This window comes from Pteropus medius, unplaced genomic scaffold (assembly GCF_902729225.1).
Source record: "Pteropus medius unplaced genomic scaffold, Ma_sr-lr_union100, whole genome shotgun sequence".
Lineage (NCBI taxonomy): Eukaryota > Metazoa > Chordata > Mammalia > Chiroptera > Pteropodidae > Pteropus > Pteropus medius.
This window is the reverse complement of record NW_024354500.1, coordinates 31,423,062-31,440,843: the sequence shown is the minus strand read 5'-3', so window position 1 is coordinate 31,440,843 and position 17,782 is coordinate 31,423,062. Positions and strand designations below refer to the sequence as shown.

At 41.1% G+C, this 17,782-nt stretch overlaps 2 protein-coding genes across 4 annotated transcripts in view; one reads left to right on the top strand and one right to left on the bottom strand.

The window, feature by feature from the left end:
- CILK1 (ciliogenesis associated kinase 1) overlaps window positions 1–10,696 on the bottom strand; it is a 52,179-nt gene extending 41,483 nt beyond the window's left edge. Inside the window, exon 1 of one of the 3 annotated variants that reach the window (XM_039852884.1) lies at window positions 10,396–10,696. The gene's annotated coding sequence lies outside the window, so the exon portion shown is untranslated. Of the gene's footprint in view, window positions 1–9,177; window positions 9,197–10,395 lie in introns of those variants that run through there. The other 2 variants (XM_039852882.1, XM_039852883.1) reach the window with 2 other exon arrangements.
- Window positions 10,697–13,669: 2,973 nt separating this feature from the next.
- The window catches only part of FBXO9 (F-box protein 9), a 29,081-nt gene continuing 24,968 nt past the window's right edge, over window positions 13,670–17,782 (top strand). Inside the window, exons 1-2 of the mRNA XM_039852895.1 lie at window positions 13,670–14,053; window positions 17,172–17,258. Coding sequence (XP_039708829.1) covers window positions 14,051–14,053; window positions 17,172–17,258 — 90 coding nt within the window. The 5' untranslated portion in view covers window positions 13,670–14,050. The remainder of the gene's footprint in view (window positions 14,054–17,171; window positions 17,259–17,782) is intronic.

The following is a 17,782-nucleotide window of genomic DNA, read 5'->3' as shown; positions in this document are numbered from 1 at the left end:
GTTAAAAGCAAAAAAAAAAAAAAAAGTTGGGTACTTCAGTGTATTTTATTAACTCGGTGTTTTAGAATGCTCATTTAGAACAACCACTAAGCTATGCTATGTCTTTAATTATAGCTAACTCAAGTCTCAACATAGTACAAAAACAAATCACCATCTCATCTGGTTCCTCTCAAGCACATGTGTCTGCTCCTCTCTGTAACATTCTGCCTGCAAATCATTCCACTGAGACCTCAGTCCATAAACAGAAGATAGTTTCTACTGCTGGGTTCTTTACAATTTGGTAAAATGGCCAACTATGACAAATTTGGGAAAAAGCCTTTTCTATGGTTCTGAGGTTTACCCACATTTATGTTGCACATTATAACAATATGTGAAATATATATTTGTATGGATTTGTGCCAGTGTTTATTTCAGATAAAGAGGAATACGCTCAAGAAATTAAAGTATTGACAAGTATCACTCAAGTGAAAAATTATGCACAAGATACTAGGCTCAGTTCTGAGATATAACATCCAAAGAGCTGTGGCTGGTGGATCTGGCCTCTGGCAACTTCCCATCTAGATGAGGAAGAGGTTTATACACAGTGACTGGGAGACGCGGTAGTTGAGGTAAGCTCTGGGAGGGACAGAGACAAGAGTGCTACAAGTAAGGATAAGTCACTTTGTGGATCACTGTCTAGGAACCTCAAGAAAGGCTCTGGGCCACTAATCTCTAAATGGCTAATTTCTCTCATTAAGGACATGTCATTTACCTATACCCTGATCCATGTATCACTGACAAAAACAAATTTTAAAAAATGTAACAAGTTTTCCTTACCAACTGTATTAGTTTCCCACGGCTGCTGTAACAAATTACCACAATCCTGGTGGCTTAAAACAACAGGAATTTATTCTCTCACATTTCTGGAGGCCAGAGTCCAAAACCAGTATCACCGGGCCTAGATCAAGGCGCAAGTACTTCCTCCGGAGGCCCTAGGAGGCATCCAGGCCTTGTCTCTTATAGCTTCCTGCTATAAGGCTGCTGGCATTCCTTATAGTTTATGACTATATCACTCCACTCTCTGCCCCTGTGGTCACATTACCTTCTGTGTGTGTCAAGTCTCCTTCTGCTTCTCTCTTATCGGGACTTGTGTTTGCATTTACGGCACACCCAGGTTAATCTTCTAGTCTCAAATGCCTTAATTTAATCACACCTGCAAAGTCTATTTTGTCATAAATGATAACACTCATGGGTTCCAGAGATTAAGACCTGAGATCTTTGGAGGATATTATTTAGCTTACTACTCTCCAGTGATATTTCCCAAAGACTTTCATACAATCATCTGAACTATGGCAGTAGTGGTTTTTATCCATTCAAAAATGAGTGTTTGAGGAATGAAATCAGAAGTCTATGCTTACTTACCCAATGAACAACATATTTCTTTTTGACATATAGAGAATATTGCACAGTGGACAAAACTTCACAATTCTGGCTGAAATCTCTGAGTATATGACATTAGCATATAGAGATTCCACATTGTGTGGACCAGAGATTGCAAATCAGCAGTGTGAGGACTGAATTCAGAGGTATATTTAGAGTCTTTTTTTTTCATGAACAGGACAATTCATATGGAAATCCAGATTTGGGGCTTCTCTGGAAAAACCGGAGAACTAAACACATGGGATCCTTAGTCCTCAATGGTAATAAAAAGCTAGAAAAGGGTCATCACCATCCCTTTAGATTGAGCCTGGGCTCTTCAGCTCATCGCAGTCCCCATTTTCCCTGCTATCCTTAAAATGGTTTCCCTATCAGTTGCCTTTTTTTTTTTTTTTTTTTTTAGTTGCCATGTATTTTTGCACCTTCACAGCCAGCCACTTGTTTTACTGGAAGAAAAATAGTTCTCTGTTCCTATGACTCTATCAAAGTGACAAAGTAAAAGACAGCCTAGAAAAAAATCTAATTTTTGAAGAAAAATTGTTCCTTCTTTAAAAAAGAGAACAGCAAGTCCTTACTGTTTAACAAGTACATATCCAGCTACTTTGAATCTTTCACATTTGTTCTCTGCCCCTGACAGTATTTGAATTCACAGCTTCTGGTACAGACAGCCAACACTGCCTGAGAAGTGAATGGAATATAGCAGCCCATCCATTAACTTGAGAATTAGCTAACATGCTAATGGACAGTCCTAAATATGGTTCTGATTCCAAGAATTAATTTGTATAAATCACTCATTATAACTAATCCATACTTAGCTTCTTAATATATCGAATAAGCCAAAAAGGTAAAATAATAATTTTAATACTCAATATTTGTATAGTACTGTTAAAAGTACCTGGCATAATATTAATCCACTTAATCCTTACAACTGTACCAGGTAGGTACTATTATTATTATCATCCCCATTTTATAGATAAGGAAACTGAAGCACAAATTACTTGTCTAAGGTTATTCAACTAATAAGTGGTGGGATTGAGATAGGAACCCAGGCTGATTGCACCAAACTCAAGGGAAAGGTTGCAAAAGATCCAAAGATCATGAAATCTTTTAAGGATCTGAGAATGAGAGGAAGTACTTTGTAGCTCAAAGTCCAAACATGTAAACCAGTGATGTGACCATGCTCTAGTTGGCCTCATTCTGCAATCAAACATCAGTGAACCCAGCGGGGACCTTGCCAGCAGTGGCTGACTAAGGTGGAGGCAAAGTGAACACAGACAAAGAAAGGCTGGGTCCGTTTCTAGTCAGTACAGACACCCTGTGACTCGGAGCATCTTGGTCCTCAAGTTTACTTTCTGTGAAATCAGGGCATTGGATTTGATGAAGTGAGTGATTTCTTGCTCTAATGCTCTATGATTCTGTGACTCTGTGTCAGGAACCAAGCTAGCATTAATTAGTCTAAGAAAAAAATGGATCACTGTTTCCACATTTCCTGTCACATGCACAAAAGCTGGCAAAGAGAAGACAGTGCCCCAGAGGGACCCTGAATGCTACACACCATCTCTCTTTCAGAGAGGGACAAGTACCCCCTGCCTCAGCCAGGCCCCAAAGTTCAGAGTCTAGTCCTCTTCCCTCACAGTCAGCTCACCAATCACCTCTTCAGAGCCTCCTGCCCCCACCTGCACAGACACAGCTAATGGCTCTTTCCCCAAGATGCCACAGCGCCCTGTCCACACCTCAAAGTCCTCACTCTTTCCCCGGTGGTCAGTGACTTATGGGCCGGCCCACTGCCATCAGCCAGGTCACCACCACACTTCCTTCATCTCTGTGCTGTTACACCTAAACTCCACTTGCACGCAGCAGTTACTCAAGGTTTGTCTGAATGGTCAAAATTTGAATTTTATTCTTTGCTATTTATTTTATTATTTTTTTTTCCATTGATACGTACTATATTAGTGGTTAAAATGCACTTACAAGCAGGGTACTATTTGTTTTCTGTCCCACCCTTGGTAAGTATCTCAAAATTCTTGGTGCTTCTATTTCTTCATGTGCAAAGTAATGATAACCAAATTGTGACCAGATCAGAAATGTCCTGAAGTTCTGAAATAGAAGAATCGTAAATACTACAGAAAGGCTAAAAGCAAGCAGGCCACTTGGACCCTCCCACCGCAATTACTGAGTTTCAGAGAATCACAGAAAGGCTCCCTCAATGTCATCGGATCAGGCCTTTGGCCTTTGGGTAAGGCTGTACTCAACTAACAAAGAAACAGTTTTATTTTGCTTTCGAAGAGTTCCAGCCAATACTTAAAATAAATGTGATGGTTTTCCTGGCTAGATGACTTTGGGGAAAATCTTCCTGAGATCTGCCCCAATTCCCTCCCCTCTGCTTCAATCCTCAGTGGAGGCAAAGAACATCTGCTCATGGCCAGCAGCTTGTATGGGGTGCCCTGCTCATTCACAGCCTGGACAACGGAGACTGGGTGTAGGGAAAATGGTAGTCACTCTTCACGTTAGAACCTTGATAGTCACTGAATAAATACCACAATTATTCATTTGTTAAGATAGGAGATAGGAAATTGTATGCAAACATGGGCTTCTCTGGGAGTTGGGATTTACCAGCCTGCCGACACCATTCGGACATTATGAGGAGCTTTTCTCCTTTTGCCTTAATTGTTTTACACTGTAAAGTTTCCAGTACTTTTATCTGTCCTCATAGGAAAATTGGATCATGTGCAAAATCATTCTATGGCCCTACTCATGGTGCTTCTGAGCTCCATTTTACCTTAACCGCATGTTAATTATACATCATATTCTAGGTTCAACTGTGTCATAACTTTAAAGGAGTAAGTTAATACTGTCAATTTGTTTTTAAAAGGTACTAAAAATAGTACATCTGTGTTCATATTTTTCTCTCTGGAGCCTAATTCTTCTGCCCATACACATTTTAGCAGAACTATCCTTTAAGTATTTTGCCTCTTAGACAAGTGGTTTTTTCTGCATTGGAGACAGCACCTACAAGGCCAAATCTTCTTTGTGTTGAACATGCTCTGCCTTTACCTTGACAAAGGAGTACATTAAAGGTGCTTTCTGCTACTGCATCAATTGGAGTGATGGGGGAAGAAAATCAGTTTTCTGATATGCCCTTTTCCATCTCCCAGAAACTGTTCCATGCCTTTACCTCCTTGTCCTCCATCAACCCCAGCTTCTGAGAAAAGAACTGCCCAGGCACCAGGGTCCTTAATCCCCTAAGAAAGGTCCAGAACTTCCCATCACTTCTGCAATATCAAAGGGAGCTTGTGCCCCAAACCTTAAACAAGTCTTCAATCACTTGTAGGTTATTTCTAAACTAGGACCCATTATTCTACGTGATTTTGTGGACTGTAAAAACTGAAGGGAGAGTGAAATGTTAAAGAGCCAGAGGAAAAATAACTTTACTCTGACTAGTGTGAAACTGTGGATGAGCTGGGGTGACAGTCTCCAAGCTTAATGAAAGATATTGAGGGTGGCAACAGTCCTGGTCCCAGATGCTTGCTTGACTGCTACCCCATGTTTTATGGGTGGGCAAAGTAGAGTGAGGTGAAGATGATGGGAGTGAATGAGAACATATCATGTATTCAAGTGCTATGCAAAATATTACAGTACATCTAACTCAGAAGCCAATCTCACTTAATGTAAGATGATTCACTACCGTGTATAACAACAAACAAATCAATAAAACACATCAAGGAAGTAAAAGCTTAATGTAAAAATAAAATAGAGCAGGGGTCAGCAAACAATTTCTGTGAAGAGCCAGTAAATATCTTAGGCTTTGAGCACTATGCAGCTCTGTCACAGCTACTCAACTCTGCCATTATAGCACAAAAGCAGTCTTAGACAATACGGACATAAGTGGACATGCTTGTGTTCCAGTACAACTCTATTTACAAAGACAGGCAGCAGGCAGGATATGCCTACAGGGCACAGTTTCTTGACCCCAGAAACAGAGGAAACCCTACAAGTAAGCAGAAACACTTTAGCCCTCGCCACTTAACCCTCATTTACCTCTAGATTAAAGAGCTGTATATACAAACTGTGTTTTTCCCTAGGATATAAGCTCTCTGGGGGCAGAAACTTTGTTATGTTCACAATGTATTCTCAGTACGTAGATGAGTACCTGGCATTCAGCTGGCACAAACAGGTGCTTACAATAAGATTTGCTGAATGAATAAATTAATGAATGAGCAGCTTACAGGTTTGTAAAGGGTAATTTTGACTATAGATGGTTTTTCTGTATCACCAACCCCACTCCTACTGCCATCCTATCCCCTCTCACCACCCCTTTTATGCAAAATTGGACAACTGTATGAGACTAGGACACAAATATTATGAATCCTTCTAAAAACTATTACACCAATTTAGAAAAATATGATTTTTAATAGCTAAGATAACATGTAAGCACATATACCTTTTTTCTCACTTAGTTTGCCTGAGTTAAAACAATCTTTAATAAATTCACTTTCAAAGCAATGGCAGTGTCCAAGAGGATGAAACCAGTAACTGTTGTCTCTGAGAACTACAAATTCATGCAGATCGTAACTTTCATGATAATGTCAAATGTGTAGTTGGACATTGCACCATAATACTTGGTCTTTTGGGTTCTAGGTCATTATCTTTTATAGCAACCACGAGGACAGTCACATGTTATCAGCACTTTATCACAGGTCATACTATACCTATGGAAAGGTAAAAAATAACTCACATTGATCTTTCCACAAAAACATGTAGCTCTTATAAGCTCTTAGCCATCACTATACATTTATCAGATGGCTACTAAGAGCCCTGGAAAGGTGGAAAAAGAACCAAATGAAATGTGAGGCAATATCATGGCCCATCCATTTTAAAGAACTGAGTTAGGATGACAAACTTAAAATCCAGGAAAAATTTAAAGTAAGATAATATATATAACCTAACGCTAATTAGTAGAGATTGAAAGCTAAATTCACGAGGACCTAAGTTCAACATGGGCATAGTATAACACTGAGGAAACTTCAAACTATAGAATTAGATTTCTTTTCTATAAGGGACCTTAATGATAGTCCAACACCCTCATTGTACAGTTGAGATCCAGGAACCTTACTAATAGAAATGGAATCTTTGTTTCTTCAGAGTAGCATGTATTTTAATATGTGACTATAAGAAAAATTTTAATGGTCTATTAAAGATATATCAAACGCTCCCCACTTCCCCTTTTATAAAAAGTATATGAATGTATTGTTAACCATATATAGAAAAAAAGTGGCAGATCTCTGAAGATGTGCTTTCTTCAAACTCAGACAACTTCACAAGTCAGCACACATAGGATTTGATTCCAGCTGTACAGGCAAGTCTGACCACAAACACTCTTTCTATGAAGGTTTCGACTTTCAAAGCACGGCACATCAGGCACTTAATGAGCAAGGACACTTCAGTTTCCTTGGAAAGAAATCAGGAATGGAAGCTTTCTGCTTGGATAGAGTACTTTTCTAGGATCTGTTGAGTAGCAATATTTTCCTAATATCGGACAGCACCTCACTAGGTGCAGAGATTGAGCATGAATGCCCATATCAACCTTCCTTACCATCTCAAGAGGAACCTGTGCTGCTTGTTTAACTTTCTCTTTGGCTGTAAGCAAAGGCATCTCTGATTTCTTTCCGCCACAACACTATCTTAGTATTTTAATGCAATTTGCCCCAGAAAATTATTTACTTCACTAAATTATTTTTACAAGGTAATTATCTAGGATACATATATATCGATAAGGAAGTTAAAACTGTGTTTCAAACGTAAGCACCACAACCTAGCACATGGTTACACCATCGCCCCCAAACAATATGTGTGTAAACTGTCCAGCACATACCTCTGTTTACGCTTTCTCCAGGTCAACCACATCAACTACAAACACTGAAGTCCACAGAGATTTCTGATACCACTCCAGTCAAAGGCCCTTTTCAGAATGCCAAGTTTGTCGAGGACTACTGATGACAGACTTTAAAATTAAGTGAGACACTATTCACAGGGTGACAGATCAATATATACAGAAAGGTCACTGTACCCAGAATTCTGCCAAGAAAGTGCTAGACAAGTAGTTCTGTCAGAAACACATATACTCATACATACCCCACAAGTAGAAAAATAGAAGGGCTAGGTCAAACTCCAACTCAGCAAAATGAAATGGAAGAGCTTGCCATGAGAAGCAGTTTAAAAAAAAATTAAAAGTCAGTAGTGTTCCTGGCAAGGTTCAGATGGAAAAACAGCAACAGATCCCAGAAGCAGAGTTCTAGCCAGCAATAACCTAAGCTCAAGCCATTTTAAGTAAGGGCAGGGTAACACTAAGTCTTTACTGCATGATTGCCCATCCTCTGGGCCTTCAGGCTGAGCCATGACTTGGTGGTCTATGACAAATCAATCAATAAACATCGACCAAATATTTGTTACATGTTCAGGACGCTGTGAATCATTGTCAAGGGAAGAGGAGATTTTTGTCAGGCTTATGACAGCCACTGTTTAGGCGCTAGACCACCTTCACAACACAATCAGCTGGGGGAGGCATTTCCCCTAGTTTACATGTGAGAGACTAATACTAGGCAAATCCCACAAGGGCCATGAGTAATAAGCGGAGTCAGGCCCTGACCTCAATTCTGCCTGACTCTAAAGCCCACAATACCACATTACCATTTATAAAATATAGCTCCTGCCCTAAAGAGTCTCAAAATAGCCTAAACCAAGTAGAAATCAATACAGCTAGTATAATGAGGGGCTAATGAACAAGTACTGTTAAGACTTTAAGGAAAAAAGAGAAATGAGTAGTTAGAGAAGACATTATGAAAGAAGTAGGACTTAGGCTTTTCCTTGGAATATGGGTAAGATTTGCCCAGGAGAGTGGAAAGAAGGGAGGGAGTTTCTAGGGAAAGCAATCTGAGCAGTGACACTGCAGTGAGAACAAGCCTGGCTCCTTTAGTAGGATAGAAAGACCAAACCGCACAGAGCACAAAGACATATACTGACCTGAAAACAGGATTTAGACATGAGGAGTGAGACCTGATTATGAAAGGCCTTGAAAAATCAGGCAAATTTATTTAGACTTAAATAGCAGAGAATGAAGAACTGAAGGTGGCAAGGCAAGGAGAAACATAAGGAAGTGATAGTTTAAAAAGATTAGACTGACAAGAAATGAAGAAGATTCCAGGAAAAGGAGCATTGTTCATTCATTCAGCAAACATTTACTAAGGACTTAATAACATCCAGGCTTGGAAGGCTAGCTAAAAGCCTGGTCTAGTCTGCAGGAGAGGAAGGGTGAGGTTCTCGATTAAAATATGGAGGGAGGTATGTATACACATTACACTTCAAAGGCCTCAATTCATTGATATAAAGGAAGAAGGAAATGAAAGAAAAGTTAAAGATAATTCCAAAGGTTCAAGATCGACATGATTTCCACCTTTACTAGTAACCTCAAAAAGCAATGAGAATAAAATATATAATGAAAATATAAGAAGAGCTTTGATGATGTTGAACAGCCAACTGATACCCCCTCACCCCACCCCCAAAACCTGTTCCTTATCCTGGTAGCTCATTTCCATACAATCTGTAGGAAGGAAACTTCACTGAGAAAAACCGATTCTTTGTGACTAAAATGCTGAGTTCCCTGGGCAAGAAAAACAGACTTCTGCCTACTCAGACAGGCTCTATCAACCCTCCAACACATCCCTCCATCATCTAAAACCAATCTTATTTAGAAACGTGGCTTACCATTCCCAGTCAGCCACTGTTGACTTTGGGGAAGAGGAAGAAGGCAAAGTAAAGAGGGGAGAAATAAAAAGTGGGCAGGGTCACTGTAGAGGGCTGTATCTTAAGGCGGGGGCAGTGGTACAGAATACCATTTAACATAAAGAATCCCAGCACAGTTCTCATTTCTACACCACTTCCTAGTGTTTTACAATTACTGGTCCTCAAATAGATAGGAAGGCCTTAAAAGATTCTTTACTAAATCGCAGCGCTTTGTTTAGAAACTATTTCAAATGTGCATATTTATGCGTACATTAACTACTAGTACAGCTAGCATATGCTTGAGACACAGCTTTTTCTTAATAATTTATATGTTGACTACACAAATTTAAATCTCATTTTAACTTTAAATCCAGCAATAGTACAATTCACTATTGGGGCACATCCAGAAAGTCCACTCATTGTAAAATGTGAAATGTGAAAACTGTAGCTATTGAACTTCTACTGCTACAAAGAATGTTCCAGGCCAAAAACAGAACAAAATAAAACAAACAAAAACCTCAACTGCCAATACTTTACAGAAATCTAGCCCTGCATGCAAAATTCAGGATGATATTCTCTCAGCACAGTCCAGCTTTAGCAAGAGCAGATCTCTATTTAGTTATAAGGGTAAATAAATACTATTTTCTGCAGAATGATGCATTAAAGTACTTTTATATTTAAAATAAAAGCCCTCAATGTTAGTGTCAAAGCCAAACTTTAAAAGGTGCATTACAAAAGGAACTCTTGCTCTGGAAAACCCTTCAACATCCCTCTCATAACATGTACTCAGATAAGAAAGAAATCAGAACAGAAAGAAACCGAGTGAAAAATGGTTGCACATAAATGCGTGAGGATTCTCGCTCAGAACCCTTGCAGGACAGCCAAAGGCCTAATCATGAAAATTCCAAGGGCAAGTCCTCCTCATCCTACTAAAGGGGCTTCACGTCGGGCACGAACGTTGGCCCTCTTTTACACTAAAAGGTAAACACCCATCAAAATCTTCCAGACTCAGGAAACGGGAGTTTTCATGCCAAGAGGGAGAGACCCACATTACGGCGAAGAGAAACTACAGCTCATTAACCCCTCCTTCCGCCTCCGATCTCTCACGGGGCCACCCGCCAAGGGTCCTTCCGCAGCTCCAGTCCATCCCCGAGTGACAGGTCGCCCGGCAGAAGCCCCTAAATCCCTGACCCCACTTACAGGCGCCGCGAACATAGGCGGGGGCCCGCCCCTGCGGTGAGCGCAGCTCCTCTGCGAGTGGAGCGCAGCAGCCCGCTCGGGAATGGGGAGTCGGGGCGATCCCTGCTAGGAGAGGCCGAGGCGTCCGTGCAGGGACGCCCGAGAGGTCTGGCGAGTTGCACGGGCCGCGCGGCGCATGGTAGAGCAGCAGGGACCCGGCTGCTCTCCAGTCTCCGGCAGGAAAACAAACAAAAGGCAGGGAGGCTTTTAGCGGGGACGACCGGCCGCTTTCCCTGGGAAGTTACCCTGCAGCTCCCCTCGCTGGCCCTGCGCGTCCCTGCACCGCGTGCAGGCCGCCCCGGGGCGCGGAGCAGCTGCGCTCCATTCTCGGCTAGGGGTCGGACAGAGCCCAGGGATCCCTGCAGCCAGCTGACCATGAATGTGAGCTCAGCTCCAAACGCACACCTTACTGCAGATCGGCTGCATCAGGGATCGAGATTTAGAAATGGTGGCCGTGGATGCACGTTCTGAGAACATTTCATGATAGGTAATCATGGTGAAAACATTTCTCCTGGTTTTAAAACGTAACTGAGATTGCAAGACATTGTGATGGAAGTCAGTGCTACTGAATTGAACACGCAGAATGGCTAAGATGGCAAATTGTGTTATATATATTTTTTACCACAATAAAGTGTTTAAAATAAAGATGCAACTGATTGCCTGTTAGCATTCATTTGAACTCTAAGAGTTTTTATATTGTTAATTTTAGTTTGAAAAAATGGATCGTTTTCTAGGTGGGAAATAGCCTAGATATGCTCTACACAACAGCTATTCTCTGTAACCGGTTATATGAAATCTAACATTTAACACTTGTTAAACACATTCACTTGTGTCATAAATTATATTGTAGACATTACCTTAAATCATACACAAAAGGACTGGCTCTGAAGCGCTTTGAAAAAAGACATTGCTTCAATGTCCTCAATTTAAATGTACATAATTGCCACAAGCCAATAGTTCTCAAACTTTGCTTGGAGGCATCAGAATCACCCGGAGGGTTTGTTACAGCATTGCTGGGCCCTATCCATGATCTATGCTGATGCTGCTGGTCAGGGAAATCACAATACCCTAAGCAACACAATTTTAATGAATAAAGGAGTAACTTTTACACAATGTGGATCTTTCTCTGACTTTAAAATCCCCAGCTCACAACCATATCAATTTTATCTATTTTTATTTTTGAATTGTAAAGAACTGAAGACAGGTCGTTTTTATCCCTAAAGAATCTATACAAAAGTCCTGAATCCCTCTCTCCTCTTGCTCCTGTTGAAGAACCCTACAACACATAATCAGTCAAGCTTTCTTAGACTTCCTGTCGCAAATGGGAGTCACCTGGCAACTTGGCAAATGTATAACATTTATCTACCTTTGTGTTTGCCTATACATCAAACAAACCCTGTGGCAAATGAAATTATCAAATGTTGTTATCAATGAAAAGATAGGTAGACAAGAGGGAGTCTAAAATCTTATGCTACTCCCATGAAAAATGATTTTTAAAGTATCTTAAAAAGATCAGTTTTTGTCAAATTCAGTTGTCCAAGCAAGTCTACCTAGCAAACAGAGAGACTATCTTGCTCTGCCTTTACAAGAGTCCACTGAGCTATTAAATGGCTTTGGTCAGTAGTTCTAGCCTCAGGAAAATTACAACCCTGTAAATATAATATGATGAGATACTACAACCCTGTAAGGAGTATATTAGCTACTGATCTAATATAGAAAATTGGTAGTTATGAAACCTAACAGCGTTTTAATAAAATGTGCTTAGTTTATCATTACAAAAACTAATTTTTATTAAACTTTATTGTTTATTTGCTAGAATAATAGAAACCACCTGTGCTAATTCAACAAGATAAATTAGCATTCAACGTGTTTAATGAAATTGAATAGTTCTGAAAATATTTCAATACTTCATTCTTCATTTGCAAAGCTGATCTTTTGTATTCACGAGTCACATATATAATTTTCTTCTATTATAAGTTCCTACATCTAATCTTTTCCCCAGATTTGTTTCAAAATCCCTTTAAAGAGATTATTGGGAAAAAAAGCATTTTTAAAAGACCTAAGCCCTAAAGTCTCTTTTAAAAACTAAAAATTATTAAATTTTTGGCCTCTGATAAACATGAAGATACTTTTTATAGGTAGCTGATTTAGGATGTAACTAAAAATACACCCATCCAAAGGGTGGATCCTAATATTAAGACAGCTTAATATTAGGCTTCCATGTTGTAGCTTACTATTCTGCAACCCCTTCTACGCGCCACTCCTTTTTTTTCCTCTTGTCTCTATTTTTCTGCCGAAAATGTACTGCACTGTTAAGATCTCCAGTGGATAGAAAGTTTAAAATGGATAGAAAGTTTAAATTCTGTGAACTCGTTGAAAGTAGGTCTTGGAACCCTGATGACTATTAGTACCTGGTACCTAGCAGAAACTAGAAACTCCGTAAATGTTTGCTGAATGAAGAAATTAAGAGGCTATAAGACTGTAGGTTTTCACCGTGCACTCAAAATTCCATACACAAAACGACGTAAAGTGTGAGAAAATAACAAAACGCCTCATAAGTAAAAGCGCCTTTTGTGGAAGTGAAATCAGGTGCTTGGGCTTTAAAAGGTGGGGAGAGTACCGTGTGGCAGTTCCGGCGCTCCACGCGGAACAGTGGACTATAAATCCCAGAGTGTCTCGCGGGCGCCATCTGGGCAGGATTCGTTTTTAAGGCTTTGGAGTCTCAACGTCCTTCCCCCGTTGCATGATGGGAACTGTAGTGCGACATGCCTTGCGGTGGCCGAGTTTACTTCCCCCTTGTTGCTCTCCTGAATGAATCTTTCCCTCAACCTGTGCTTTTAAAAAGTTTAGTCGTTATAACAGCCTGTGATTGTAGTGGAGTTTCACTGTTTCCCTGCATTCCTGGTGTAGAACTCCAGCTACAGTGGACGAGAACCCTATAGCGACCGTCCCGAACACCAAGTTCAGCGCTCATTGGGGCTGCTTGCCTTAGGCTCTCAACCCTTAATTTGAATTACACACATTTTTGAGATAACGCTTTTTCCAAGTTTGCTTAAGTGTTCACTGAGCCGAATAAGTGGGTTGAGTTTGGGGTTGGGCGAATTGGTGATTACACGCCCAGTTCGGCCTTGCGCACACAGTAGGCCCACAACCCCTCGTCCTCCACTGGGCAGCACGCACGGGGCAGTAGAGCCGTGCCGCGCACGCAGGCGGTGGCGGCGGCGGCGGCGGCGGGACTGCGCATGCTCGGTGCGCCGGCGCAGGTTTCTGCAGCAGAGTGGGAAGCTCTGCGGCGGCGTCCGGGGTCTCTAGCAGGGCCGACGGTGTGGTTCTCGTAGACTTCGGCCTCCGCTGGCAGCAGGCATTCCTCCGCTCCCCGTGTCCCCGGCCGCCGCTCCAGCGCGCCCCGATCTGGCCCCCTGCCCCGCGAAGATGGCTGCCGTACGCCGGGCCCGCAGTTACTGCCGCTGCCTGGTTCGCTTCTCCGACCGAGAACTCTGCTAAGCCCCGCTGCAGCAGACAGGAGTAGACACCCGAACACCCAGCACACCTCCTTGGGGGGCGGTGCAGAGGGGGCGCGGAGAGCCCCTCGACCGCGGTCGTCCGGCCCGCCAGCATGGTAACCTAAGGGGGCAGGGGAATTATGCGAGGCGGGGTGCAGTGTGCAGGAGGGGCCAGGCCTGAGGGGAGCCCCGAGGGAGCTGGGAAGAGGGGGAGCTGCACGGCTGCTACCCATTATGGGACCTCCGGCCTGAGAAGGAGCGGTACAAGTGCCCGCTCTGACCACTCCCCGGGGTTTCTTTCTGTGAAACCGCCAGCCGAGACTTGATGTGAAGAGAGTGGGTTTGCAGGACGGCCGAGAAAAATGTCTATTCTCGGCTCGCTAAGGACGTTGAACCAGTCCCGCCCCTCTCGAGGGAGTTTATCAGAAGCAGTGAGCACAGATAGAGGTGAGCGGTCGCAGCATCTGAAATCGGGAGGGTGCCTTGGCAGGCGGACACTTGTTGATTACTTCCTCTCTGGGAAGCAGTTTGGGCCCCTTGAGGAGCCCATGGGTTTAGGACGCACCTGCCCCGTGGCGCATCACTACCCTGGGTAGGATGTTGGTTGGCAGGCGGTCCTGGCGGTGTGGGGTTAGGATTATGTCTCACCTCACAGCGGTGAGGGCCAGAGAAGCGTCAGTGCGGTCCAAATGTAGAGACTGAGCTAAGCTCCAGAAATGGACAGCGCAAATTCCATAGGACTATTGCATACTGGAATACGTAGTCTGCCTTATGCAGCCTTTCTTTGGCTTCAGACAAATTGTCCATCTAAGAAACTAATCTCTGGCTAGGGTTGCATTAATCAAAGGTGAAAATAATTAGCTTATAGTAGACATTCAGATATTTATTGAGTAAACGAATAGCTGAATGAATTTATTAAATTAATCTGGAGGATAGGAAAAGCAGTAATTGAATATGCCCTTAAAGTTGTAGAAGTAGTTCTCTGATCAGAATTAAGCACTTAACTTTTTATATTTCATTGATCCATTGTGTGAAACATGAGTAAAATGAAGACATGAGCTAGTCAAGTAAAAGGTGATGTTTAGGTCAGACTCAGTTAGGAAAAATAAAGTGGGTGACAGCTGAGGACCTACTTATTTCAAGTGGTATTTGAATTGAAAAATGTCATAAAACTCCAAATTTGATAGTTTCTTTTTGTCATGCTGTCAAAATATCCAATACCATCTCCTTACAAATGAGACAGCTGAGGCCTGGATGGACATTTACTATGAATCAAGCAATGTATTTGGCCTTCTAAGGTTATAGAGATGATTGAAACGTGATCTTTGTTCCCAGTGCACTAACTAGCAAAGAGACAAAAATAATCTCAACGCAAGTCTTAAGTGCTGTTATACAAGCACAAATATAATGGGGGAAAATGAAAGAGGCAATTAAAAAGATCAAAACATGCTTCCTACTGGGATGATCCCTGGAACTGAATCTTGAAGGATGAATAGAAGTAGGCAACTGAGGAAGAAGCAGTCATACGAAATGGAGAGAAATAGTACACTCTGCAACAATATGGAACTGAATATGCAACATATGGAACTGAAGAGAGCACGGGAAGCTCTTATAATGAAGTCAGTTTAGTATGACCACTAGGCAAGAGGTAGAAGGCTGTTACTAAGAGGATACTATAGAACAGCAGTCCCCAACCTTTTTGGCACTAGAGACCAGTGCTCCTGTGAGAATCTAATGCCTGATGATGTGAGGCGAAGCTGAAGCTGCAATGCTAGCACTGGGGAGCAGCTGCAGATACAGATGAAGGAAGCTTCACTCTCTTGTCTTGCCCGCTGCTCACCTCCTGTCGTGCGGCCTGGTCCGCTACCAGTCTCTGGTCCCAGGGTTGGGGACCCCTGCCCTTAGAGAACTCAGATCCCCTCATATTAGCTGTACTTAGAGTTTACAGTAATAAAACAGACTCTAATTTGAGAAGAGAGAGAAATGCACTTCTCAATGGGATCTATAAATATAAAGTTCTTTATTATGTATTTTCTTATTTAGTGAAGGTCTTAGTTGGGAAAGCTCCTAGCTCAAAGACTCAAAAAAAGAAATGTATTTGACATTACGTCAATGCTTACGTTTTCCAGTTTTCTGGAAATTCATCAGAGTGTTAGCTTCTCTCATTTCTTTCTTTGCTGATTTAGCTTTTATAGTATCAAGCACTTTACTATATGTTAACTAGTTCAAGTCTTAAAGGCACCTCTGGCTTTAAGTCTGGTTGCCAGAGATAAGATAGGAGGAGGTGAGGATTACCTTGCATAGTGCAAGTGTATCTGGCTGCTGTATTCAAATGTATGTGTTAATACATTTTTTCCCCTGGAAACAAATTACAACTAAAATTGGCAATTGTGAAACTTAACATCTTTAGAACAAGTAAAATTAAATCAGTTTTATTATTTTTATTTCTAACCTTCAAGGGCATTTCCCTGATTGCCACATTTCTTTACAGGACTGAACACATTAAGTGTTGAGCAAGTCCCCTTTGCTAATAAGTCTAGCCTGTTAGCTAATAGACTAGACCTAGGCAACATTTCATCTTCACTGGAAGGTAGAGTTCAGTTTAATTTAGCAAACATTTATAGAGAGCAAAAGGATAAAATGAAAAGAAACTGACCTGAGACCTCTATTAAGCTCCAAGCCGTGCCCAGTAATTCCAGGCCAGTTTTGTTCCACTTTAAGTTAATCCAATATATAAAAATCTGGATTTATAAAACAAATAGAAAGAGCTTCTTTCCAAAAAAGATTCGCTACTACATGTCTTTGATTTATGAGCTTTCCTAGTACATTTAAAATATTAATAGACAAACGTCATAGTCACGTATTAATAATATGCCAGTGTGTAAAAGGAAGGACATCATATATGGATTATATATGGTCTTTTAAGTGATCTTCGAAATAAAAATTATTTGCTGAACTCTGTACCACAACTTCATGTTATTTTCTGAAGCAAAGTTGTTCTTTTCAACCATTTATCAAAACACTAGAGCCCAGTGAAGTTGTTTATCTTACGGTATTAAAAAATTAAAGTATCTCATTTTTCTGATTAGAATCATTAAATTTACCTTGAAGAAGATATCTAAAGAGAAGCAACTATATAATTTATTGGGCAAGTAGCCAATTTGGAGATTCAGATTTCAAAGAGAAACTGGTGTTTGCATATTTCTGATCATTATTTTGGGTTTTTCTCCTCAGGCAGAAGCTGAGGAAGATTGTCATTCTGATACTGTCAGAGCCGGAGATGATGATGAAAATGAAAGCCCAGCTGAAACAGATCTGCAGGCATGTTTCTTCATTGTATATTTAATTCTTATTCCATTGCTTTCCATACATAAGCAGAAATCGGTCATAATTGTGAAGATTTATAGGTTCTTATTTGCATTGAATTTAACTATTTTCATACCGGATTACAGGATACTTAAGTTATAACTATGTTATGGATCTCTTTCTGTAAAAAGATACATCAATAATTGCTGCTATGTAGTTCCATGTATGAGTTTAAAGTGTTTGAACCCAGGCTTAAGCATGACTCAAAACCCATCACCTTAAAGAAAAAGATTGACAGATTTGACCTAAAAGTCTAAAACCTATATATAGCAAAACAAAATCATAAATCAAGAGACTTAATCAGCTGTAAAAGCTGCTTGCCACATATGGGCAGAGCATTGATAGTCTGTCTCAGTATGTGTAGGACATCCTTATAAATTAGCAAGAGGAACCCAAGGTAGAAAAATATGAATGGACAACTAATGGAAAAAAAACAATATAAATGGTTATTAAACATTTGAAGAGGTAATGCACCTTAT